The sequence below is a fragment of the Mesoplodon bidens genome, assembly GCF_964165515.1.
Source record: "Mesoplodon bidens genome assembly, chromosome: 17".
NCBI lineage: Eukaryota > Metazoa > Chordata > Mammalia > Artiodactyla > Ziphiidae > Mesoplodon > Mesoplodon bidens.
The window spans coordinates 21,532,662-21,559,247 of NC_138174.1; the positions used below are offsets into that span (position 1 = coordinate 21,532,662).

The following is a 26,586-nucleotide window of genomic DNA, read 5'->3' on the forward strand; positions in this document are numbered from 1 at the left end:
TAGTAATATGCTAAATTCAGTGAAGCTTAAAAACCAAGAAACAATGAAAATAAACATATACTCTTACATATGCCACAAAAAAAGTTCCCTTTATATATATATATATATATTTTTTAATTTTTATTTATTTATTTTTTTGTAGTACGCGGGCCTCTCACTGTTGTGGCCTCTCCCATAGTTGCGGAGCACAGGTTCTGGACGTGCAGGCTCAGCGGCCATGGCTCACGGGCCCAGCCGCTCCGTGGCATGTGGGATCTTCCCGGACGGGGGCACGAACCCGTGTCCCCTGCATCAGCAGGTGGACTCTCAACCACTGCGCCACCAGGGAAGCCCATCCCTTTATATTTAATTCACAAACTGAAACACCTGCTCTGATTTATTGAACTGTTAAAACATTTGAGAGCAAACACACAAAATTAAAAACTATACACAGTTTCTTAGAAGTTGATACCAATTAAAAGAAATTAATCCCCATGCATTAAAAAGTATAGAAAGCATACAAGAGCCAAAATATTCCCTCTATTTTGACTAAATATTCCCTAATATTAAGCAGTATCTTTTAAGACACAACTTATAGTTACTGAATATTAATTTACCAAAACAGGCAAGGATGACCTGATCTTGGCAAAACTCATAACACTGTTTCCTCAACATCCTAGAAGACAGCTTGATGCACCACATTCTTCCATCTGCTTTGTGCTATTTCTTCATGCCCCAAATGCAAATTAAACCTGTCCAGGAACAGCCAAAATTTCACCAATCACAGGAAAGCATTTAGAGCAGAGAAGTAGTATGATATGAATAAGAGGTAGAAAGCACAATAGGTGGAGCAGCCCTGGTGATGACCTTAGAGTACGCGCTGAGAGAGAAAATCTACACAACATGTACGGGAATTGCATTTAAATAATTCTATTCCCACTCACCTGACGAGCTCTCAGTAAACACCGTTAATGTCTGTCCTCCAACACTTTGCAAGACAAATGGATGTTCTCTAGGAGCACTGACTGAAGCTGGTTTTCCGCCAATATCATGAATATTTGCAAGATCCTCATTCAAAGTAAATGACACCTAGTAGACACATTAACCAGAGTTTATTACAATAGACTTTTGTATTCAAAGTATCTGTACAGAAATTCTAACTATAAATCAAATACTTTTTTTAATGTGAATCTTTTCCAGTCATTTTATTAAGCATTTTTTAAAAACTTTATCAAAAAATCTTTAATAATTAGTCCTAATAAGAGAATCTATCCCCATTTGTCAGAATAATGGGGCTAATCTACCATTATACAGACAGCTTTCAAATGTTTTCTCTGGTCTATGGCTGAAAAACTTCTATTTATAAAATAGAACTAAATTTTTTTCCCTAAGGTGTCTGAGGTCAAGGAAGAAACCATGTCTTGTTATATTTATACCCCTAAATAAATTAGATAAGTATTAGGTGGATGGATGGATGGATGGATAGACTGACAGATAGATAGATAGATAGACAGACAGACAGATAGATAGACAGACAGATCTATCCGTCCATTCATCCATTCATCCATCCATCTCCTAGCAAAATGCCTGGCACACAGAAGGAAAACAGTATTTGCTGAATGACTGAACATTTTAAAAGTATTAAGAAAGCGACTGTACTTGAAGCAGGGGGAAGTGAGCTATTTACTCAGGAAGCTTAAACATTCCCATAAGCAGGAGATGTCTTTCTTTTTAGATCCAGTAACTGTATGAGTACATGGTGCTGTTTTACTTTTGAATATTTCAATACAACTAAATATTCATAAGGATAACTCAATATTGAGGTTTAGAATAAAAAGACACAGTAGGTGTTCTTTCAAAATGATTTTTACCATATCTGCCCAAATTTTACATTAAAGGGATTTATAAACTTAACAAACTGATCTCTTAACCACGTAGAAAGATTATGAAGTATTATTTAAATATCTCTCTACTATGCGACAGGTACTGCAAATTATGTCCTGGACTTAATGGGTCAAAATCTAAAGCCTTCAAAAATCCAAATCAAATGCATTTGCCACACTGAAATAATGTTTAAAGTATTACTGAAACAATACTAATTTTCATAGTACCAAGAGAGGGGATATTTAGGTCAAAGTAGAAAAATGCTAAGCATGAACAACTAAAAAGGAGCCTATTCATTCACACAAGAGTGGCATTTATACTAGTACGTGTTCCTGACCAGCCACCAGTTTGATGTGGAGTTTTCCAGAATGTAAACACTACCCTCTCTTTACTATTACTAATGCATAGTAAAATAATCTAATGTTTTAAATAAAATTTCCATAGAAATAATCTTACCTCGGTCCTTCCTTGATTTCTGAAAGAGAGGAAAGAAAAAAATTTCAATTATTTAATTTCATATTTTTTTCAAATGTAAGCTAAGAACTAAAAGAAATAATACTACATATTTACATAAAAATATTACATTTACAGAGATTAACTAATATTTATCCTTGGCTCTCCTAAACTATTCTATTTGTAATCCTATAGGAAAAACAAATACACATTAATCCCACATGAGTATTTTAGATATTATGAGTTTGTGTCTCTTAACACTATTACAACCTGACCTAATAATATTTTATCCAAATAATGATCTTATTACAATTCTTATTTTAATTTCTGAGTATTTTAATTTATTATTTTTAGCTGCATTGGGTCTTCGTTGCTGTGCACGGGCTTTCTCTAGTTGCGGCAAGCGGGGGCTACTCTTCGTTGCGGTGTGCGGGCTTCTCATTGCGGTGGCTTCTCTTGTTGCGGAGCATGGCTCTAGGCGCGCAGGCTTCAGTAGTTGTGGCTCGTGGGCTCTAGAGCACAGGCTCAGGAGTTGCGGCGCACGGGCTTAGCTGCTCCACAGCATGTGGGATCTTCCCGGACCAGGGCTCGAACCCGTGTCCCCTGCATTCGCAGGCGGATTCTTAACCACTGTGCCACCAGGGTAGCCCTCTGAGTATTTTTAGTATCCAGCAGCATGTGAATGGCGTATTTAATACCAGATATATAGAACTTCAACAAATTTTACTATTTATTTTGTCTAGCTGAAGAAGTTTCACTTACCTAACAAAATCTTAAAGATGAAAAATTTTTAAATTACAAGCAATTTTCTCTGCTATAAAAATAATATATGCCCATGTAGAAATAATTTTATTACAGACAAGCCAAAAGTTTTAAATTAGCCAAGATTCTACTGTTAACATCTGTTATCTACAGTAAATATCCTTCCATACGATTTTTTATTTATTTGAATTACATTTTAAAATTTTGTTCTTTTCCTTTTTTTTATAAATATGGGATCAATGTACACCCTAATAATAGCCTAATTAAAAAAAAACATGTATTAAATACCTGCAAAGTACTGAGTGGAAGGCCCCTATCCCCAGCCAGCAGAAGATATAAAAGCTAAATCCATAACTATAAGGTGAGATAAATTTTAATTTTAGTTAAGAGAGCCACAATGTGCTAGGATTAGGTAGGAGGACACCACTTCTTCCATTTTAAGAGTTAAGGATTGGCTCAACAAGAGGCAGCTTTTGAGCTATAGTATCAAACGTAAAATAGATAGCTAGTGGGAAGCAGCTGCATAGCACAGGGAGATCAGCTCTGTGCTTTGTGACCACCTAGAGGGGTGGGATAGGGAGGGTCGGAGGGAGGGAGACACAAGAGGGAAGAGATATGGGAACATATGTATATGTATAACTGATTCACTTTGTTATAACGCAGAAACTAACACACCATTGTAAAGCAATTATACTCCAATAAAGATGTTTAAAAAAAAAAAAGGTAAATAGCTAAGTGCGACTTTCCTGGCGGTCAAGTGGTTAAGACTCTGCACTTCCACTGCAGGGGGGCGCAGGTTTGATCCCAGGTCGGGGGAACTAAGATCCTGCATGCTGTGTGACAGGGCCGAAAAAAGAAAAGTAAAGCAAAGCCAGGAAAATGTGATCAGATTTGGCTGGGAGGGAAAGTACAAAATAAAGAATGGTAGGAGATGAACTGTAAAGGAGAAATGGGGCCAGACCGTATAAGATCTTGAATATCACAGCACAGAGCATGGACTTCACTCTTTAGGCAATGGAGAGCTACAAGCATTGTTTGAACAAAAGTATAACAAGTACAAAGACATGTTCCAAGAAACTGACATCAGAAAATATACATAGAATGGATATGAAGACCAGTTAGAAAACTACTATTTCTCCATAACACCCCGGCTGAGTTCCAACCTGTCTTCCTTCAGTGGTTCAGTCATTCACTGTCATTAAGTGTCTGCGATACATCCACTAGGCACTGTGACAAGTGCATCGCATAGTATGAGTATAGGTCTTTATCCTCAAGAAGGTCCCAGTCTAATGAAAAAAAGACAGCTCCAATCCATGAACAACTACAAACAGGACAGTAACTTCAAGACAGAGGTACAACAAACTGTCATAGAAATGCAGATATGAAAGCTAGGAAAAGATGAACTGAGTAGGGGATGAGATCGACAACAAGCGGCCATTCCAGGCTAAGAGAAGAATCCAACTAAACACCAGAAATGAGAAAGTATCCAGCATATTCTTTCTAACATCAGTGAACGGTAGGCTGGAGTCAAGTGGTAAAGAGCCTTTTAGGCCAGACTAAGGATTCCAGATTCTTACAGAGATTTGTTTACTGTAGGAATTCCCAGTCTTTCATACATTAAAATACAATGTCAATCTTCTTTTTGTTGGGGAAGTACCTAGAACAGAGGTGAAAAAAGTTTAAGATTTCACATAAGAATAATGAATTTCCAGCTTCTCTTACAAGACCGGAAGATCTGGCAACAATGTGCTCCCAATCCAGCATGACAACAATCCCCGCAACGTGCACAGTCAGGCACTGAATTCACTACAGACCCTTCCCTATCTCTCCAGAACTTTCCTTCTAGAGGAAGCTAATTTAGCTACCCTAAGAGAGAGGCACTGTAGGCAAAGCAAAGGTAAAGACACAGAAGGCACTCACGTAATGTTTACTGAATTGAACTGAGGCTAATGCAGAAATGCATATAAAAAGTAATGAAGGCCTGAACCAGACAGCTGTAGAATGCAAGGAGGAGTGCGTGGCAAAACCGATAGAAGAGGAAATGACTGAAAGTGGGCAGCAAAGGAAAAAGGATGGATTAAAGATCATGCTGCCATTTCCCGTCAGTGACTAGAAATCACCCAGCTGCAATTAGGGAACACAGGAGGGGAGGTCAATTTCCTTTTCATATACAGTTGACCCTTGAACAATGCAGGGGTTAGGGTGGACGACACCCTCTGTGTTCACGGTTCCACGTCCATGGATTCAACCAACAGCACACCGTGTGGTACTGTAGCATATACTGACTGAAAAAAACCCATGTAATCAGTGGACCTGTGCAGTTCAAACTCTTATTGTTCAAGGGACAACTGTATATATTATAATAGCACCTTAGTTGGAATGATAAGAGATTGATCAACTGTGGATGAGTTAATTTTCTAAAATAAATATTAACCCTTGAAAACTTAAAATTTATTTTACAAGGATTATGTATTGCTTTGTCTTGGTATATGAATGTATGAAGTATACATGACCTTTTGTCATTCTACATTATAACTAAAATATACCCTTTCCATGATGATCTGTGGTCAAAGTTATGAACATCCACTATGGTAAAACACAGTAATATCTTCAGAAATGGATGAGGTAAACACCTGGCCCACCCTTTCACTGAAAGTCTCATAATGTTTCTCGTTACTCTGAGTCTGTTTCTCAATACTCCACAGATACTTCTTTAGACTCCAACCTCGCTCCTCTTGCCTTTTTTAAAAACATTAATGTCTTTCCTTTTTCTTACACTTTTAAAAGACATCTTAGATTTGACACCAATGGGGCCAGACTTTTCACTAATCACTGATAACCCATAAATCACCTGCTTCTTCAGGATAAGAAAACCAACCAAATAATAATAATAATAACCCTGTGCTCCACAGGATTTTTTGTGGTTTTTGTTTTGTTTCACTTTGAATTCCTATTCATATGTCCCCTTCTTGAACAATATAGCTCAAAAACCATTAGGGGAGGCCAAGCAAGGTAGGCATCTGCAGAGTGGGTTGAGCAGAGTAATCATAGCCCAGGTGGAAAGGAAGTGCCTGGGGTGGAGAGGGCAGGCTGGGGCAAGGTGCCAGAGCCCAGTGGGGTAAAGGAGGGCACCCCATAACGGAACAGCTCAACAAGAAATGGGTCAGAGCCTAGTGGGGCGAGGGCATCCACATGGAAGGAGAGCCTGAAACAGGCTGTTGGAGCCCTAGTGGGGTAAGGAGGCATGGCTTTGAGGAGAGGGCAGCCTCAGAACAGGGGGTGGAAGCCTAGAAGGGCTGAGGAGAGAGAGCATCCCTGTGGAGGGCAGCAAAGGTTAACAACAGCCTAACAAGGATTGCTATAGCGCAAGAAGGGTGAGGAGGGCAATCACCAATGCGGGGAGAAGTGGGGGACTCTGAACAAGTAAGAACAAGGGCCTGAACAAATAAGTGAATATATTAAGAATAACAGGAACCAGGTTTCTCACTTTCAGAAAGAGGTACAAATATGAAAAGGGAGGAAACTAGAACACACCCTGTAGTGCTGAACTAGAACTGGGTATTGGTATAAATTCATGATTTTCAACACATGTAAATATAAAAATAAATGTAGACCTAGAGGTAGGTGTGTGTTCATATACACCCACTTAGAGGGTCTGGGAGCAGCCATGAGCACCTGTGGTGTCCAGAGCTTAGTTTCCAAATCCCATTTTCCTCTAGAGGAAACCAAGGCTCTTTGGAGAAATGACTGACTCCAGGGCTCAGACAGAAATGTACAAGATGAGTCTAAAACATCTTTCCTTAACAAAAAGTAAGTGCTCAAAGAATGATGAAGACATGCCCAAAGTCTATGGGACTTACACTATTGAACTGTACACTTAAAAATGGTTAAGGTGGTAAATTTTATATGTATTCTTTACCACAATAATGAAAACAAAGATCACGAGTGCCAGCTAGAAGGAGCTTCCATTGGCTCAACTTTGGACAATTTGAACATCAGAATAAATGATGACAAATTGAGTCTCTCAGTGTCTTTCTGTAAGGGCAGCACCAAGAACTGAATATAATGCTTGCACTGTGAGCTAACCGGCAGAGGAAACAGTGGGATTATTATTCTACTTTGTTTTGATCAGCAGTGTGTATCTGTGCCTGTGTGTGTGTATTATATACGTATATATACGTATATGTGTGTATGTATATATGTGCATTCATATACATATATGTTTTGCCAGACTGCCCTTCAGAAAGTTTGTACTGATTTAAACTCCTATCAACAGTATAACACTGTTCTAAACTTAGTCAGTTTTTATAACAAAAAATTATCTCACTTTTTTTTTTTTTTTTTTTTTTGCGGTACGTGGGCCTCTCATTGTTGTGGCCTCTCCCATTGGGGAGCACAGGCTCTGGACGCGCAGGCCCAGCGGCCATGGCCCACGGGCCTAACCGCTCTGCGGCATGTGGGATCTTCCCAGACCAGGGCATGAACCCGTGTCCCCTGCATCGGCAGGCGGACTCCCAACCACTGCGCCACCAGGGAAGCCCTCACTGATTTTTTTATTTGCGCATTTTCTATTATTAGTGGGCCCCGATATGACCTCAGAAGTTAAGTGTGTTTAGAAATAAAACTAGAAATTAAACGTCTCTGAAAGAAGCCGTATTAGTACAAACTGTATGACTGTCAGTAAAATATGACATGTATCAAACATTTTGAAAACTGAAGCTTTCTGAGGCAGGATGGTAATGTAGAAAGGCTGATTTTAAAATTAAACAAACTAAAGCAAAACTATAAACCAATTAAAATGCAGTACACATCAGATGTCCAAAGGTATAAGAATAGTCCAAGTACAGTGATTTAGGGACATGGCATGAATTGCTTGACGAAAATGGCCCAAATGTTACCAACTGTTGAAAGAAGCTGTTACTCTCATTTTATTCTGGACTCTCCCTTTTTCAGGTATTAAAAGAACCAAATTTGGGAAGAGCTGCATGTGTTCCCAGCGGCATGTGTTCCCCCTCCCCTCTGCCTCTCTTGATTCCTTTACTCCACAGTGCCCGTCTCTGCTGGAATCAACGTCCACACCATGTATTTCTTCCTAGCTTCTGGCCTACTGCACAGCAAGCTGGTGCTGCTGCTTAACTCTGGGAGAGCTGACGGGGAGGGGAGGTGCCAGGCATGATGCAGGGTCTACTGCCTGTACTTTGTGGTATGTGGGGCATGACAGCAGGTGAACACTTACAGAGTATTTTACATGCACTTAACCTATGAGGTATTAATACCATCTCCTTTTCACAGATGAGGAAACAGAGAGGGTAATAAGCAACTTCCCCAAAGTCACATAGCTGGTAAATGACAAGGCCCGGATAAAGCCCAGAGGTGACTGACTCCTGAGTCCATACTCATTATCGGTATACCACACTGCCTTTTTAAAACCTTAGCTATTTTTCATTTTTTACCCAAACGTAAGTTTTTTCAACCACACAGATAACCCACCAAATGGTTAATCTGCCTCTAAGGATCAATAGTTGATCATACATCTTCTAGTCTTTAAAAATATTTGAAGACAGTTTCACTGGTTTGCCCTAAGTCTTCTCTTAAACAGCCATTGTGCCTTCAAACGATGGTTCCTCACAGGAAATTGATTTTAGTTTTCTCATTGTCCTAGTCTCACTCCACTGAATGAACTTATTTGTCCATGTCTCTAAGTGCAGCACTAAAAACTGAACACAAAGTTTGCTCTGGAAGCTCACTGGCAAAGAAGAGTGGGGTTAGCATCCCACTTCATTCTAAACAACGATCATCTATTAATGGAGCCTTTTGTTTATAGCCACAAAACCTTGATGAGTCATATTTAGCTGAAATTAAAGTATCGATAACCTAGTCACAGGCACTGCTAAGCCATTCCTTGCTCATCCTACACTTGTTTAATAGTGAATCTAGTAATCAGTAAAGAAGAATGAAAACTAAGTAAATTAGAAACATAAATAAGATAGCCAGTAGACCTACTCCAGAACAAGCTGGTTTCAAGCATTTCCATAGCAATCTTAGGATAGCAACTGCTAAAAATCTGTTCCCACCATTAAAAGCATCTAGCTCTTCTACACGGCAAGATTATATTTCATGTTAGGTGGAAAATCTGCTAGATTTTTAATTTACGTATAAAATACACATACACACATCTGTTAATATTAAGGGCAAACATACAGTTTATTGCCAAAACCAGGACACTCTGGAGAGTGAAAGAGGAGACACTATTAATAATTACACAGGAAAGATATGTAAACCAGCGCTGTAAGACATGTAAACTGGTCATGACCTAGGGATACGGCCTCCCTGTGCATATTAGATGTAACTATGTAAAACATCTGCTTTAAACTAAGGACAAGCTTGAAATTTTCTTCCAAACAAAGGGTGATCAAGAAAAGGTGATCACAGCACACCCATTACTGTTTATTCAGCATGCTATCTTTAATATTCACCTTAGGGATGAAAGCAGTACTTAGGGCTTACATAGGTTTCCCTAGAGCTTGGCTCCTTTAACTCTGTTTCCCATACCAGCTCCCTCCTCCCCAAACCAAAAGATTTTACATTCCTCAACTAGGTATTTTCTTTACACAGAGGTTTTCAGGAATGCAATATTCATGGTAGGGAAAGGTAGCGAATCTAAACTCAGAAGATTAAGTATCTGTCCAAAGTCTCACTGATAGTAAGTGACGGAGCTGGCACTGGAACCTGCTGGAGTTTTCTTACTACTCAAAGGACTGAATTTAAGCCCAGTTCTGCTATTAAATGTGTAGCTGTTTCTTAAGAAAAGAAGATATTACTTCTCTCTACCTAACATTAGAATTTTGGATATAAAAGCATGCCCATTTCCAATAAATATCTTGTGAAAACAAAAGGAAGTATTAAAAGATTTGTCTGAAACAAATGCAAGTAAGATAAAGAACAAAAATATTGATATTTAGGGCATAAACCACGAAAGTATCAAAGCTTCTTACTTTAAAGACACGACATCATCCAAGAACACAGGATTGCTCCTCCAAAGAACAAAACCCAGAGGGTGTCCAAATAACATTTAGAAATTGAGAAGATGAGAAGGAGCCAGCAAGAGACTGACGTCTCAAAAGTGAGGTGAAAAAAAAAGGGTTTGAGGGTAGAAGTGATCAACTATGTCAAATTCTGTTGAAGGTCAATTGAGAAGAGCTGTTGGTTGACTCTTAGATTTAACAATGTGGATGTGGTAGGGGCTTCCATGGTGGCGTAGGGGTTAAGAATCCGCCTGCCAACGCAGGGGACGTGGGTTTGAGCCCTGGTCCAGGAAGATCCCACATGCCGCAGAGCAACTAAGCCTGTGTGCCACAACTACGGAGCCTGCGCTCTAAGGTCCAAGTGCCACAACAACTTAGCCCACGTGCCACAACTACTGAAGCCCGCGTGCCTAGAGCCCGTGCTCCACAGCAAGAGAAGCCAATGCAATGAGAAGCCTGCTCACCACAGCGAACAGTAGCCCCTGCTCTCTGCAACTAGAGAAAGCCCGCGCACAGCAATGAAGACCCAACACAGCCAAAAATAAAATAAATAATTTTTTTTTAAAACTTAAAAAAAAAAAGAATGTGGATGTGGTAGATTGTAAAAAAAAAAAAAAATTTTAGGACTACAAATTATTTGCCTCACATCCCATCAAGAGGTAGAGTCTACTGCAAGTTACATTTACATTTGGCAAACATGATGCAAGCACAAGCTTGCAAAGCGCTTGTGTAGTGGGGCTTCCCTCTCTCTTGCTACTAGGAACTCCTTCACCACCACGTGAAGGAGCACGCTGGAGGTGAAAAACACGTGGCAACTGCCCCAGCTGACAGCAAGCCAACCACCGGACACATAAATGAGGCCATTCTAGCCAGGAAGACCAGCCAGGTCAGCCTCAACCAGAACTGTCTAGAACGGTCCCATAGAATTATAAGCTAATAAAATGGTTTTGTTCTAAGCCACTAAACTTTGGGGTGGTTTGTTATGAAACAAAAACTCAGTGATAAAGAGGTGGATATTAGTGGTATACAAGAGCCATCTGAATGCAGTAGTGGGCATGGAAATCTGATTAGAGCTGGATTAAGAATGAATGGACAGTAAGAGGGGAACACAAGGCCTATGGCTGACACCAGCTGAGCTATGGAGGCTTCCTTGTCTAACAAGGTTATTTTCTCAACCAGGAAACAATACTCTTACATTGTTTACCAGATGTTCCCTACCCTCTTCCAAAGCCTCTATAAATAGGTACGGTGGCACAATGGAAAAATCCTTCTCCTGAAGCCCTTAACTTGGTGCATCCAGTTATGCCCAACTCAAGCGTACCTCCTCAAAGATGCGGAGCAGATAGATGGATGAGGTAACTACATACTCTGCTACTTCACTGCCAATAGGCTTTACCAATAAATTTTACTTGATATTTACACCTCTCATTAGAGGAATGTGTGTGTGTGTGTGTGTGTACACATGCGTACACACGAATCCTTACAGGGCACCTAATCATCTCTTGACAAGCCTTGGCATGCTCATTACTTCTTATTTTTCAGGTAAATTCTCTGTTTGAAAAAGAACTCTAATTACATTTAAAAGCACTTGTAAAAAAAATTCATAAAAGTTTTATAAAATGTCAAAAATTCATAAATAACTTACTTGGCAATCCGCAGTTTCCCAACTTCACCTCTTCCAGGGGCTTTAGCCCATTGCTGTGACAAATATTTAGGAACCTAAAACAAAATGAGACACTATTATACTATGTTTTAGATGCTAACAAATCTTTTTAAACATAAAGTGATACACGGCTTCTATATATACTTTCTGTCTGTAATAATTGCTAATTAAGTAGCAAGCTCTCATTATATGTTTTGCACTAAAGAGGTACTAAGATATGTAATAAATGATTTTAGCTCTCAAAGTGTTTAAAGTCAGTCAAGTTGATGACACAAAACTAAAACTGGTCATATAACTTAACAATATGAAGTGCTAACTTATGTTCCCAGGTAAGTCCAATAAAAGTTCAGAGATGAGAAAGGCTACAGAAGAGGCTTCTTGGAGGAGCGTAACACTCTGACATGATATTATTTAGAGACACTACTGAGCTTAAGATGATTCAAAAGTCATATTTTATATTTTTATATATTTTACATTTATTTATTATGTATAAGATTATAACTGACCAATATGATGAAGGATCTGCTGAAATAAAAGAAGTTATTCAATATAACAGCTAGCAGTTATATAATAGTACTTTCCTGACACTTATATGCACTTTTCATACATTTATACCTCACATCTCTACAGGGAATTTTTTTTAATTAATTAATTAATTTTATTTTTGGCTGCGTTGGGTCTTCGTTGCTGCATGTGGGCTTTCTCTAGGTGCAGTGAGTGGGGGTTACTCTTCTTTGCGGTGCGCGGGCTTCTCATTACAGTGGCTTCTTGTTGCGGAGCACAGGCTCTAGGCATGCTGGCTTCAGTAGCTGTAGCACGTGGGCTCAATAGTTGTGGCTCGTGAGCTCTAGAGCACAGGCTCAGTCATTGTGGTGCACGGGCTTAGTTGCTTCATGGCATGTGGAATCTTCCCGGACCAGGGCTCGAACCCGTGTCCCCTGCATTGGCAGGCAGATTCCTAACCACTGTACCACCAGGGAATATCCCCATTTTCCAGATTATGATTTGGAGCACCCAGGGATTATAAAATTTAGCCAAGGGTATATAATTAGCAAATGAGGAGCCAGGATTCAAATCCAGGCAGTGTGGTTCCAGCATCTATGTTCTTAACTGTGTTGTGTCTGAAATTAGATATATGTAATCAGAAGGGTTTTAATTCTCAAAAAGATTAAGGGAATATATGCTGAATGTCTACTATGGACCTTATTTCATTTCTTCTAACAAGTAGTCTGAACTCGGGAATCAGTACATACTTTTAAGGTATGCTTCATACTTTATATGTACATATAAAGTATGAAGCATAATGCCTCACACAAACAAGCACTCAGTGAGTGTCAGGTGTCATTATTATTTCCCACAGTAATCCTGGAATGATAACAATGAACATGAATGTGTAACTGAGTCAGAGAGACCTTCTAAGGCTGCAAAGGAAAAAAAAAATTCTATCTAGCACAATTTCTTTTGCAAAAAGAACCACTTGACCATTAGTCAAACAAATAGCAGTGGTCTGGATATAGTAAAAATTCAAGAATAAAAGAAGATCCTAATGGTATTTGTTCATTCTTTACACTGAAATATACTGAACAACTACTGTGTCAGACAATATGCTAGAAAAGATGAAGGGGAAGGGAGCCAACAGTGTCAGGTACAGTGCTACACATTTTCCACCCACTATGCCATTTAATCCTCCCAATCACCCTGCAAAATTTGCTACCGCTTTCCTCATTCTGTAGATAAGAAAACCGAGGCTCAGGGGGTTGAAATGACATGGTTAGATAGTATCAGCCACAAGAGGACTCCAGATTGGTCAGATGCTCTCTTTGTTATACAACTAAATAAGAGTATGTAAAAGATCCTAAAGGAAAAGGGGTTTTGAAGATTCCACATCTTAAAGTTTCAACTACACTGCACTCCACTTATTTATGCATGCTTAGAGGACTTGGCACACTCCTTCTGATAACTGTATCTACCTATTAGGTCTCCTTTGATTACAAATGAGAAGAAAACCCACTTGGGCATACAGAGGATTTATTGGCAAAAGTAACTAAAAATTCCAGAGGTAGTTTTAAAGTGGCTTGATTAAGGGCTCAAATGATGGAACCAGGCCTCTTTCACCATCTCATCTCTTCTCACCACACTGACTCACTTCTTTGACAGCCTTCCCCCTTGTGTAGCAAGATGGCTGAAGCCGCTTCTGAAGAGCAAGAGTTCTCTTTCCCCAAATCCCCAGCAAAACTGTAATTGTCTCTCGTGGCTCTGACTAGGTCATGTGTCCTTCCTTGGGCCTATAATTGAACCCACAGATGAGATCCTTGCACTGTCATCCTGAGTCAATGACACCTCTGGTGAGGGACAGTCAACACCATTAGAATCACAGAAACTGAAAAGAGGGAGCCCTAAGTAAGTGCTGTTACAGCACATACTGTAGACGCAGGGTGCTGGTACAGTGTCAGAGCAAGAGGATACTGGTTAGTCAAAGAAGCAAATGTCAACATTACCTGTCAGAACTAAATACAAGATCTGAAACTGATCTGGACAAATACTGTTACAACATCAAATAAAACCCTGAATCCTTGAACTATGTAAATTATTACCTCATGGCCTCAATCCTGAAATACTGCCTAACAAGTAAGCCTTTGCTTCTAGCTTGCCTTGGATTTTTAGCCCCAGGGAACCTTCTTGTCAATTACTCTAACACAAAGAGAAAACTCTGTTCTACAGATAGCAGCCTACTCTACCAAGCGATCACAAGCTGTATTCCCTAACAAAGTCTTTAGGGGAAAGATGGTGGCTTTTCTTCATCATATTCCAAGTTACTGATTCAAACGAGCCCTACATTTAGATACTGTAAGACTTTCTCGTTATCAGTAACAGTACCCCTTTCCGCAAACTGTATTTCAAGGAACAATTCTGACCACCACCTCCTAACTTCCTGGCCCTTTCCTCAGTACTTCGACTCCAACAATTCTTCCATCCCTCAAATCATAGACTCTATATCTGTCTGCTTATGTCCTCACGTCTCTCTTTAACGGAGCTACACTTTACAACCCATCATTATAACCATTCTCTTGCCCCTAACTCCCTCCATCATACTGGCCTGGAAGAACCTAATCCTGATTAAAGCCAAGCTATACGACTACTTATTTTATTAATTAATTTATCTATTTATTTGATCGTGCTATTCTTCCTCCACACTTGCACCTGAGCAGCTGAAGAAAAACAATCATGCTCAACGGTCTCTCTTGAAATACACGGCTACTAACATCAAGTAAGCCCTTCAAGATGCCAGGCAATTTAACGCCCTCTCCCTGGTCAATTCTCACCTGCAGTGGGAAAGCCACTGCAGACAGGTCACATGTTCTCTTCACTCCTCAAATATGTAACACTTCTTCGTTCCTCTTCCACTGAGGAAAGATGAACAATCAAAAGGATACTTCCAAATCTACCACTTAGGACTTCCCTGGCAGTCCAGTGGTTAAGTCTCCGAGATTCCACTGCACGGGGCGCGGGTTCGACCCCGCATGCCTCGAGAACTAAGATCCTGCGTGCCATACCGCTTGGCCAAAAAGTCAATCAATCAATCTACCGCTTAGCCACACGTGGGGCTTTTACTCTGCTTTCCCCCCTCCCTTTTTTTTTATTTTATTTTTTTTTGCGGTACGCGGGCCTCTCACAGTTGTGGCCTCTCCCGTTGTGGAGCACAGGCTCCGGACGCGCAGGCTCAGCGGCCATGGCTCACGGGCCCAGCTGCTCCGCGGCATGTGGGATCTTCCCAGACCGGGGCACGAACCCGCGTCCCCCGCATCGGCAGGCGGACTCTCAACCACTGTGCCATCAGGGAAGCCCTGCTTTCCCCTTTTAACAGATGAACCATGTATGGCCAATCCCTCCAGGTGTGCACTGAATTTTTCCCTGTAGTCTAATCAAGGACATCTTTCTTTCAATTCTACCCTTTCCTCCACTCCCTTTACGTAATTATTCCCCCATCACAGTAACAATGATGACGGTGATAGCTCACACTCAGAGCGCTTACTAAATGTGGCAGAAGACTCTAAGATGGCCCCCAATGATCCCCACCTCCTGATATTCGCACCCTTGTGTAACTGCCTCTCCCTGGGTGAGAACAGGGCCTGTGACTTCCTTCTGGTCAATGCAATATGGCAAAGGTGATGGATGGGATGTTACTTCTGTGATTAGGTTACATCAGATTGTGATCTCTGTCTTGCTTCGAAGCCCATGTGGCAGGAAACTAAGGGCAGGCTCCAGCCAACAGTCAGCTAGGAATTTAGGCCCTCGGTCCCACAACCTTAGAGGAACTGAATTCTGCCAGCCACGGAACCTTGGAAACAGTCTTTCCACAGGCACAGCTTCAGCTGCGAGTCCAGCCCTGGCTGACACCTTGACTGCATCCTGTGAGAGGCTCTGAAGCAGAGGACGCAGCTAAGCCACACCAGGACTCCAGATCCACAGAAACTATGAAATAATAAATGCACACTATTGTAAGCTACTAAGTCTGTGGCGATAATGTTATATAGCAATAGATAACTAATACATGAAGTGACAAGCACTGTTTTAAATGTTTTAAATATATTAACCATTTAGCTCTCACACAATCCTTTTATTGTCTCCATTTTACAAATGAGGAAACTGAGGCACAGGGAGGTTAGCAAAGTGACTCATGATCACACACCTGGCAAGGGCAGGCTCTCTAATCCTTTCCACCCACTGTCCTGTCTCTCTGCCTCTCTATACAGCAAAGCTCTTTGAAGAGCCATCTCTGCTGGCTGACTACAGTTCCTCCTCTGCCACTTTGTTCTGCTCTAGACAGGCTTCCCCTCTACTACTCTGCTGAAACTGGTTCCCATGGTTACAAAAGCTCGCCATGTCGCCAAGCCAATGCTTAGTCCTCGTCTTGCCGACCTATCGACAATATTTGAGAACTTACTGCTTCCTCCTTCCTCAAACTCTTTACTTGGCTTCAAGTCACTCCAATCTCTCTTGATTTTCCTCCTACTTCTCTGGACTCTCCTTTTTTGGTCTCCACACATCTAGATTCTCATCTTCCTGACCTCTTAACCTCAGAGGGCCCTGATTTCAGTCCTCAGACCTTTCCTCTTCTCCATCCACACTCAATCTTATGTAATCTCATCCAATCTCTTGACTTTAAATACCCTCTGTATAATGACAACTCCCAAATGTATAGCTCTCCCCTCCAAATCCCACCTTATATATCCAACTGCCTACTCAAACTTTCCATCTGAATATTCACTAGACATTTCAAACTCAAAATATCCACACCAGAACTCTTATTTCTCCCTCATAAACCTGTTCCTCCTGCAATTTTCCTATCTCAGTAAAAGTCGACTCCGTCCTTCCAGGCACTCAGTCTGAAACTGGAGTTACCCTGAATAGCTCCTTTTTTCTCACATTCCACATCCAATTAACTGACATAGCCTGTCAGCAACACCTTCAAATTATATCCGGACTCCATGTCCTTCTCACCAATTCCAGGGTTACCAGCCTAATCCAAGTCACCATCGTCTCTTGTAATAGCCATCTCTTACTGTAATAGCTTCCTGATTCCCTTGCTTCCACTCTTGCCCATGTACACTTTAGTCTCAATACAGCAGCCAGAGTGACCATATTAAAACCTAAGTCACATGATACTGTTCTGCTCAAAGCCTTTCAATTTATTTAACAGACATCTACACAGTGCTTAACACGTGCCAGGTACGTTTCTAAGCACTTTAAATTTTTACTTCACTTAATCCTCATAACAGCTCTATTATTATTCCATTTCGCAGATGAAGAAACTAAGGCACCATAAAGTTATCATTTGTCCAAAGTCTCACAATTACTGGCGGTGGGAAGCCAGGATTCTAACCTAGGCAGTCTAGCTCCACAATCAGCATGCCAAGCTGCCTCTCTATGGCTACTCGATTCCCATGTCACTCACTGTAAAAATCCTCTATAATGTCTTGGGTGATTCAGCCCTCTGCAATCCATGGCCTCACGGATCTATGGATTCATGACCCTCCTACTGCGTTCACTCACTCGACTCTAATCACACAGATCTGTGAACGTTGCCAACACCATCCCATCCGAGGGCCTTTGATTCGCTGTTACTTCTGTCCGGAATGCTCTTCCTCCAGATATCTTAAGGGCATCCCCATAACTTCCTTCAGGTCTCTGCTCAAGGCCCACCTTATCAGTGAGGCCCTTCCCCACGCTATTAAAATAGCATCCCCAGCTACCTTCTACACCTTTTACCTTGACTTGTTTTTCTTCAGAGCACTTATCACCTGCTATATACGTATCTGTTTATTGTCCATTCTCGCTCCCCATTAGAATGCCATCTGCTCGAGGTAGACATTTCGTGTGTTTTGTTTACTGACACATCCCTAGCATCTAGAATAGCCTGGCGCACCGTAGGAACAGAGTTATTACTTTAGTGACTGGATATTGTTGAAGGAATGTTAATGTAATGACAATGATGGTGTTATTAGGATAAATCCAGGATACAGAATTTAACTTTAATAAATCTCACTGCATTCTCAAAGGGAAACCTTATTTCAGAGATCTACCTTAAAATAAGGCGGAAGAGAGGAAAACACCAATAGGAGAGTGGAGCATTTTCCAACCTGCCACTGTCCCCTCATTGCTGGTTCCCTGAAATGTTATTAAGATAAAGGGAAGACAAGAATGTTCTGGAGCTCTTGAGGCTTCCCTGGTGGCGCAGTGGTTAAGAATCCACCTGCCAATGCAGGGGACACAGGTTCGATCCCTGGCCCAGGAAGATCCCACATGCCACGGAGCAACTAAGCCCATGCGCCACAACTACTGAGCCTGTGCTCTAGAGCCTGCGAGCCACAACTACTGAGCCTGCATGCCACAACTACTGAGCCTGCGAGCCACAACTACTGAAGCCCGCGTGCCTAGAGCCTGTGCTCCACAACAACAGGAGCCACCGCAGTGAGAAGCCCACGCACCACAACGAAGAGTAGCCCCCACTTGCCACAACTAGAGAAAGCCTGCATGCAGCAACGGAGACCCAATGCAGCCAAAACTAAATAATTAATTTAAAAAAAAAGAATGTTCTGGAACTCTTGATGAGACCACTGTTCTTCAATACATTAACCAGGTCAGAAGATTCTACGATCAAACTGCTGGAGACTACAATTTAAGCCACCAAACAACAAGACAATAGTTCTAAGTATGTATCGTATACTAAAACAAATTTAAGAATCAAATCCAGTACAATAACTGTATCTAATACAAGCAATTGTCAACTTAAAAAAAGATTACGTCCCCGAAGTTAATTGATAAAAACAAGTTTGGAACTCATACTGCACTGTCATCATTATTATAATAAAACTGTAAGTTCCCATGGAACTTCCCTGGTGGTCCAGTGGTTAAGACTCTGCGCTTCCAACTGCAGGGGGCACGGGTTCAGTCCCTGGTCAGGGAACTAAGATCTGGCATGCTGGGGGCAATGCGGCCAAAAAAAAGGAAAAAAGTAAGTTCCCAGGTAACCCTACCAGCTTATTTAATTCAAAAGGTTGCCAAAACACTACACCCTTGTAATGAAAAACAGCATACAATGAGGATACTATGTCAATCATATATAACTTTCTACACCAAGAGCTTACGGAAATGGGCTTCCCAGAAGTCCCAGGCCCATTAAGTTGTGAAAAAAGACGTAGAAGGAAAAGGAAAAAATAATGGTAAATATGGTTTCAAGGCTCCAAAATACTTTTTTTTGGACAGCTGATATTTTTATTTTTATTGTTTTTTTTTCTTTTTTTAAGATTTAATTTTATTTATCTTTGGCTGCATTGGGTCTTCGTTGCTGCATGCAGGCTTTCTCTAGTTGTGGCGAGCGGGGGCTACTCTGTTGTGGTGTGCAGGCTTCTCCTTGTGGTGGCTTCTCTTGTTGCCCTAGGCTCATGGTCAGTAGTTGTGGCGCGTGGGCTCTAGAGCACAGGCTCAGTAGTTGTGGTGTCTGGGCTTAGTTGCTCCGTGGCATGTGGGATCTTCCCAGACCAGGGATGGAACCCGTGTCCCCTGCAGTGGTAGGCAGATTCTTAGCCACTGCGCCTCCAGGGAAGCCCCTGGACAGCTGATATTTTTCATTAAAACATTATATTTTATTTTTAAGGTGTACAACATGATGACTTGATATATGCAGTGAAATGATTACACTAGTCAAGCTAATTAACATACCATCTCCACACATAATTACCTTTGTTTCTGGATGAGAGCACCTGAATTCTATCCTTAGTAAATCTCCACAAAACACTCTTGTCAACATGTCACTTGTGAGATATCTGTGTTGTTTCCACTGTCTACACATTCATTAAAGAAAATGAGATAGAGACAAGATAATGGGTACAGGGATGTTTTCTCAGATTTCCCAAGACCAGAAAATGACTCACTTAAACATTATTTCCTCAGGGAAACTCCCTTGACCTCCCAGACCAAGTCAAGTTCCTTTGCCGTCCACACTCACAAAACAGTACTCCTTGCTTCAGTGCCCTTATCTGTTTGGAACTGTCTTCATTAGGACTTGACTGATGTCTCTCTCCAGCAGCAGACTACAGATCCTAGTTTACAGAGCCCAGGCCATGTCTGTTCTTGCTCACCATAACACACTCAGAGCCTACAACAACGACTGGCGATCACTGAAAGCTTGTTGGATGAATCAATCCGCTCGCTCAAGCTACAGGTCAATTGTAAGGTCAACAGTGCCTTTGAAGCCAAGGTGCTAAGGTGATATATACGGTAGTTACTCCCCTAAGCTTGTTTGCCAACTTTGCGTCATCAAGTATCTAGTTCCCCAACTACTAGTCTCCAAAGCCCTGTTTCTCCCAGAGTATTGGACACTGTATTAGACACTAATGTGACACCCTTTTCCTCGTTTAGGATTGAAGCCCTTATTCCCCTAGCTGCTGGGAGTAACCACAGAGAGCCCTCAGCTGTTAGCTCTCTGTGGAATTGCCTCCACTGAAGACAGGCCCTTTGGCCACGATTGCCCACTGTTCCTGGAGTAAACCACCCTGTACCCAATCCTGCATAAGTCCTTTTCCTTCCATAGGTGATGATCCCAGGAGCACTCCATAACAAACCTCTGCATGCTAACTTCCTCCTCAGAACCAGCTTCCCGGGAACCCAATCTATGACAGGCAGCTTCTACTCACACGTTTTCTTGAAGGTCAACATATGGAGCTGACAAGACCCAAGGCCATAAAAACAAAGTCCCCCACCTCACCTCTGCTCTCCAAGGAGATGATTCATTAAAGAAAACCAAGGGGGAAAAAAGACATTTCCTATTCCTGGCATAAGCTTTCTAGCCAAGCAGACCTAAATCTGAATTACTGTTCCATGCTTGGGCAAGATAATTAACCTCCCGAAACCTCAATTTTATCATCTGAAAAATATAATTAGTACCTCCTTCACAGGTTTGCTGTGCAAAATATTTGGTACATTATAAATGTAAGTTCCTTTTTCTCCTGCAAGACTTTGCGGTATCACCCATTCCGGTTTCATCTCTCCCTGGTACATAGCTTTCTCTCTGGCTGCCAATGTCCAACTGTTTAACTGTCTGTGAAAAAATAAAAGTTGAGCTTGGTGGCATTTGAGTTGCTGAATGGAGGACCCAATATTCACAGGGGATGGTGTCCATCCCTCCTGTCCTGATCCCCTCCTCCAACAAGTATCAATCAAAATGCTTATAAGAGGAAGGCCGATGGGGTTTTAAACACCTTTTTGCTGGCTAGGAAGCTATTGGTTCGACCCATTGCAGAGCTTGTCAGTACCTCCACCTGTCCATTTCCCTCAAAAGATAGCATTTCTTATAATTCAAGCTCCAGTATGATATTCATTACTTACAAAAACCCCACCACTCCTAAAAACCCTGCCAGCTTTATCTCCCCCTCTTCCTCATCAGGTACCCTACCCTCCTGCCAATCATAACTAGATAAGATGATTTTTTTTCCAGAAGTCTAAATATTAGAAGCCGGGCTTCCCTGGTGGCACAGTGGTTGAGAATCCACCTGCCAATGCAGGGGACACAGGTTCGAGCCCTGGTCCGGGAAGATCCTACATGCCATGGAGGAACAAAGCCCGTGCGCCACAACTACTGAGCCTGTGCTCTAGAGCCAATGAGCCACAACTACTGAGCCCACATGCCACAACCACGTGCCTAGAGCCCGTGCTCCGCAACAAGAGAAAACACCGCAATGAGAAGCCCTCGCCCCGCAACGAAGAGTAGCCCCCACTTGCCGCAACTAGAGAAAAGCCTGCATGTGGCAACAAAGACCCAACGCAGACAAAAATAAATAAATAAATAAATAAATAAATTTAAAATAAATACATAAATATTGGAAGCCAAACAAAAGAACTATGCTAAAAACTTTTTAAATATCATTTTTAGATCCTGACTTGGTACCAGGTGTGTAATAGTAGTGTGATCAGCTGGCAACCTAACAGTGGCATAGACTAAGCAACAGAAATAGGGCAATGCTAACTACAAGGGACTAGCTCCCTGACCAGGTAAAAACTGCAGCTGTTTATGTTTTTTAGCAGGTGACATCTATTGTGAAGTTAAATCCAATCATGTCTATTATCTATCAAAACTTATTTAGATCATCATTCTCTTGTAGATTTAAGATATTCAAAACTCCAGAAATGGCATTTCATTAGGCCAGAACAGTTACAGGTAGTGGATATTCTGGTACACAATCTTCCACTATATTTGCCTTTTCCTGAACACACTCACCAGCCCTGCTGGGAAGTCTTTTCTAACTAATCAACTCCATAGGCTCTTCTTAAACGTCACCTTCCCAAAGTCTTCCCTGTTCCCACCTGACAACTTCTTTCTACTTAAAACTCTCAGAGATCTTGTATGTATAGCCCTTACTGTATTTATCCTTTTCCATACCTGTCTAGTGATGGAATTAATCAAATATGAACAAAATGGCCCATAAACTTGCAGTACTCTAGGAAGAAACTCATGTATTTTACAACAAATGATCCTCAAAGATCAGAACTCAAGGCATTATTTATAAGAAATATTCATGTGTACTGAAAAGATTTAAAGTTGTATGTAGTTCTATTCACAAATTCTAATTGGGTAAGAATGAAAATAAACTCTATAAACAACATGTTATATTTTAATATCACACAAAGAAAGCTGAAAATGAAATTAACCATTACAACTTGAAGCTCTCATATAATTTATTCCTATAATTCAGAGATAAAAATCCAAATATGCTTAGGATAAGGGCAGGAAAATCATACTGGATGCTAATCCCAGCGCAAATGAAACAAATTCAAACTATCTGACATGTGTGCAAATCAAACCTCACTGCCTACTAGCATTCCTTTAACTAAAGCAGAAATAAAAGTTGTCAAACAAAGAGGGAACATGAATGGATTTTAGAACAGAAAGTATTTGATAGCAATTCTCATCCTCTTTAAGAGACAAGGTTGTCAGAGAACAAGAACTGGCAAAAAAAAAAAAAAAGTCCTTTCACACTCTGGAAAGATGTAGTATTTGCAAGCCTGTTATTTTTCTTTAATACGTAAGGTTAGAAAAAGAAGAAATAATGCAGGCCAAATTGATGTAAGGAAACAATGATACAGCAAACAATAAATAATTGAAACATTATAACTACCTTTATAAAACAGAACAAATCATTAGTCTGAGGTGAGTTCTTTTTAAAGTGATAAAATGTATTCAAATGGCCATATATGAAAGAACACTAATATTTCTTAACTTTAGATTCATTGCTTTCTTTCACATCCTCAGTTAGTCAGTCACCACATCCTGACAACTTTTGCTGAAAAAGTTTCCCTAACTCCTCAGAATTCACTATCAAATGCCTATGACCCTGTGATAATTTTCTAATTTTGACTAATTTTGTTATCTTCCCTTCAAGGTTTTTTTTTCCCCTAAAAGAATCATTTGCATCCCTACCTTACTCAAAAACCTCCAAAAGTTTCCTCACTTTTGCAGACTAAAGTTAAAACATCCCCATTTCACAATGTGACAGTAACAGTATACAGTCCCAAGCCTCTACTCTAGGCATAATAATCTCCTCTTTGATTTCCAGGATACTTAAATCACACTGATATCGCCATGATAAGTCAAATGAGTACCAGAGACTAAGGCTAGCAATGAAGAATAAGAGTTCATTCATTCATTCATCACATATCTGAGCTATTACCATGTGCCAAACACAGTTCGGGGTGTGACAGGCAAGGAGCCTAGTCTCGCGAAATGTGACTGTGCATGTGCTGGGGAAAAGGAGGTAACCAACACTGAACACAGAATCACTTTGGACTCTGGCAAGTGCTTTGAAGAATATAATACAGGTTCGACTGGCTAGCGAATAAGCATAAGAGTACTTCAGAGAGGCAGACAGGACGGGCCTCTCAGATTTAACTGATGAGAACTCAGCCATGTGATATAAGTTTCTAAAAATCTAACAAACCAAGGTCCCTACATTTTACTTGAGTTTCGGATACCGTCACAATCACATTTTGAACATATATATGTCTTATGAAACCCTCCTAAAAGACAACATTCCCCAATATAAAAAGTAAAGCACAAATACTGTGCTCACTAAGGGCTAATCAAGATTGCTGCCTTTACAAAACAAAACAAAACGAAAGACATTTGCTGACAGTTTCACGAGACCAGGTCATGCTCCAAAAGAACACTCCAGTCCACGGCCTCTCCTTCCCTGAGTTCAGAGCTCTCTCAGCTCTCCCAAGAACTTCATAAGAACCAACAACCTAAAAGAACACTTTAAGGGTACGCAGAGACCAGTTCTACTTTCTGGCTGAGAAAATTCTAACAGGAAGCAGACACTCAACTTCCTTATACAGACTGATAACTAAAATCAGTTTCACCAAGAGAAGATGCAGACATTTTTCAGTTTGGGGTTAAATGCACCGCTCACATTGGGGGACACCAAGACAGGGCCCCAGAAAAACCAGGTCGTGGGGAAAGGAGATCCATGCCAGGCAGGTTCGGGCTCTTAATTGGCTGAAAAACACTGGGCGTCCCTCAACTAATCTTCTCGTCTGCAAACGAGCATAATAATCAGTCCTGCCTCTCAAGATAACTGAAGCTCTAATGAGAAGGCCGTAAAGAGCTTTAAAAGGCGCACGGGGTGGGACAGTCTCAAGTCACTGAAACTACTTTGAGGAGCGCAAGCGGGAGCCGCGCAAACCTTACCTTGACCAGCCACACTCCGGTGTTCTGCTTGGCGCCTGTCAGATCGAGTTCCCCGCGCTCGGCCATGGGTCTGTCGCCGGCGGAGGCGTGCGGGCCAGAGCAGCGGCCCCGGAAGCTGGGGGACTGCGGGGCGAGGGACCGGAGCACAGGGTAAGCCGGAGCCGGAGGCTGACTGTGAAGAGTCGCGGTCCACTTACTGGGACGCTGGGATCCCGGGAAAAGCGGAACACGCCGCCGGGAGGCGGGAACTGCGCCTGCGCGCTGCTGCCGTCAGTACGGCGCGCTGCTGCGGACAAACTTCCTGAGCGGGCAACTTCTTGAGTGGGTGTGGCTACTGCCGTGGGCTGTGCCCGAGTGATTAGAGCATAAGGTGGGATGGGCCAAAACGTCAGCAATACTTTCAAAGACTAGGTCAGCGTAACTGAAGAAAGAAGGTGTCAAAACAGAAAAATGGGGTTCAAGGAGACAAAGGCTGTCAGTATCTGTCCAACCCTGGCCAAGGAGAGAGAGACAGCATTTGGAGGACAGGGTAGGAGTAATAAAGTGAATTAGCACAAGTGGTCTCAATTGAAAGGCACCCTGAGCACCTCCAATTAAACAAGCAGAGTACATCCCTTTTAGACTCCAAAACCCGGAGCCCTGTAATTAGGTCAATGACAATAGACATGTAACAGACAAATCTGATTGTTAAACTTCCCTGCTTATAGAATTTCCTCTCTCTCTTCCTGCCTCTAGAATAAAATTCAATCCTCTCCACACAGGCCCTCTCAGTTTGATCCCTGCCACTCAATGCACCACACATCCAACCACCCCTAACCCATCAGACCTCCCTGAATACAGCAGGATGTTCCTCAATTATTTCAGAGCCTCTGCACACTGGATTCCTTTTACTCAGATGCCCTATTCTTCCCTTACCCTCATTCTCACCTCTGTCTTCTGATTGGCAGACTCCTACTTAGGTGTCAAGACTAATGGAAATGTCACTTCCTATGAGATCTTTTATCAACTCCCCCAGAGGAAGTTTTATTTTTCTTCACATCACAGTGTGTGATACTTAGCACGATGCACTATAATATACATGTTTACATGCTGCCTTTGCTTTCTAGACTATGAGCCCCTCCTAGGCAGAAATAGTGTTTTGTTCGTTTTTTATTCACAACATCTGGCACAATGCTTGACACCCTGTCAGATTTCAATAGGCTTTGGCTGAATGAACATTTGCTGGAAGAGAAACAGACAGTAAGATATTGTAAGAATGGCAAGTAATGTATTGAATCCTGCATCAGAACCGTACACATAATTGAAGAAATTCCATGTCTGTGCAGCATAGGGCTAGGAAAAGCTGTCAGGTCTCTGAGATCAGCTGGGAAAACTAACAGGAAAAATAGACGAGGCATGTGTTAAAAAGGAAGATTGCATTCTTGTGTCACAGCTTGGGAAATGGCCTTAAAAGATATAAAGGACAAGTGGATAAGCGAGCTGCTTTAAGCTTTGATCAAATAGAAGGAATAAATTAAAATATGAGACCATAAGAAAAGAGACTTAATGTAGCCTGGATGACCCTAGTAATGAACTTT

At 41.4% G+C, this 26,586-nt stretch overlaps 1 protein-coding gene across 1 annotated transcript in view; it reads right to left on the reverse strand.

Moving 5' to 3' along the window:
* Positions 1-25,261, reverse strand: part of GTF2F2 (general transcription factor IIF subunit 2) — a 157,772-nt gene extending 132,511 nt beyond the window's left edge. The window contains exons 1-4 of the mRNA XM_081214798.1: positions 25,010-25,261; positions 11,749-11,822; positions 2,320-2,338; positions 924-1,068 (exon numbers count right to left, since the gene is read on the reverse strand). Of these exons, the coding sequence (XP_081070924.1) occupies positions 924-1,068; positions 2,320-2,338; positions 11,749-11,822; positions 25,010-25,075 (304 nt within the window). The 5' untranslated portion in view covers positions 25,076-25,261. The remainder of the gene's footprint in view (positions 1-923; positions 1,069-2,319; positions 2,339-11,748; positions 11,823-25,009) is intronic.
* Between the last annotated feature and the right edge of the window lie 1,325 nt (positions 25,262-26,586).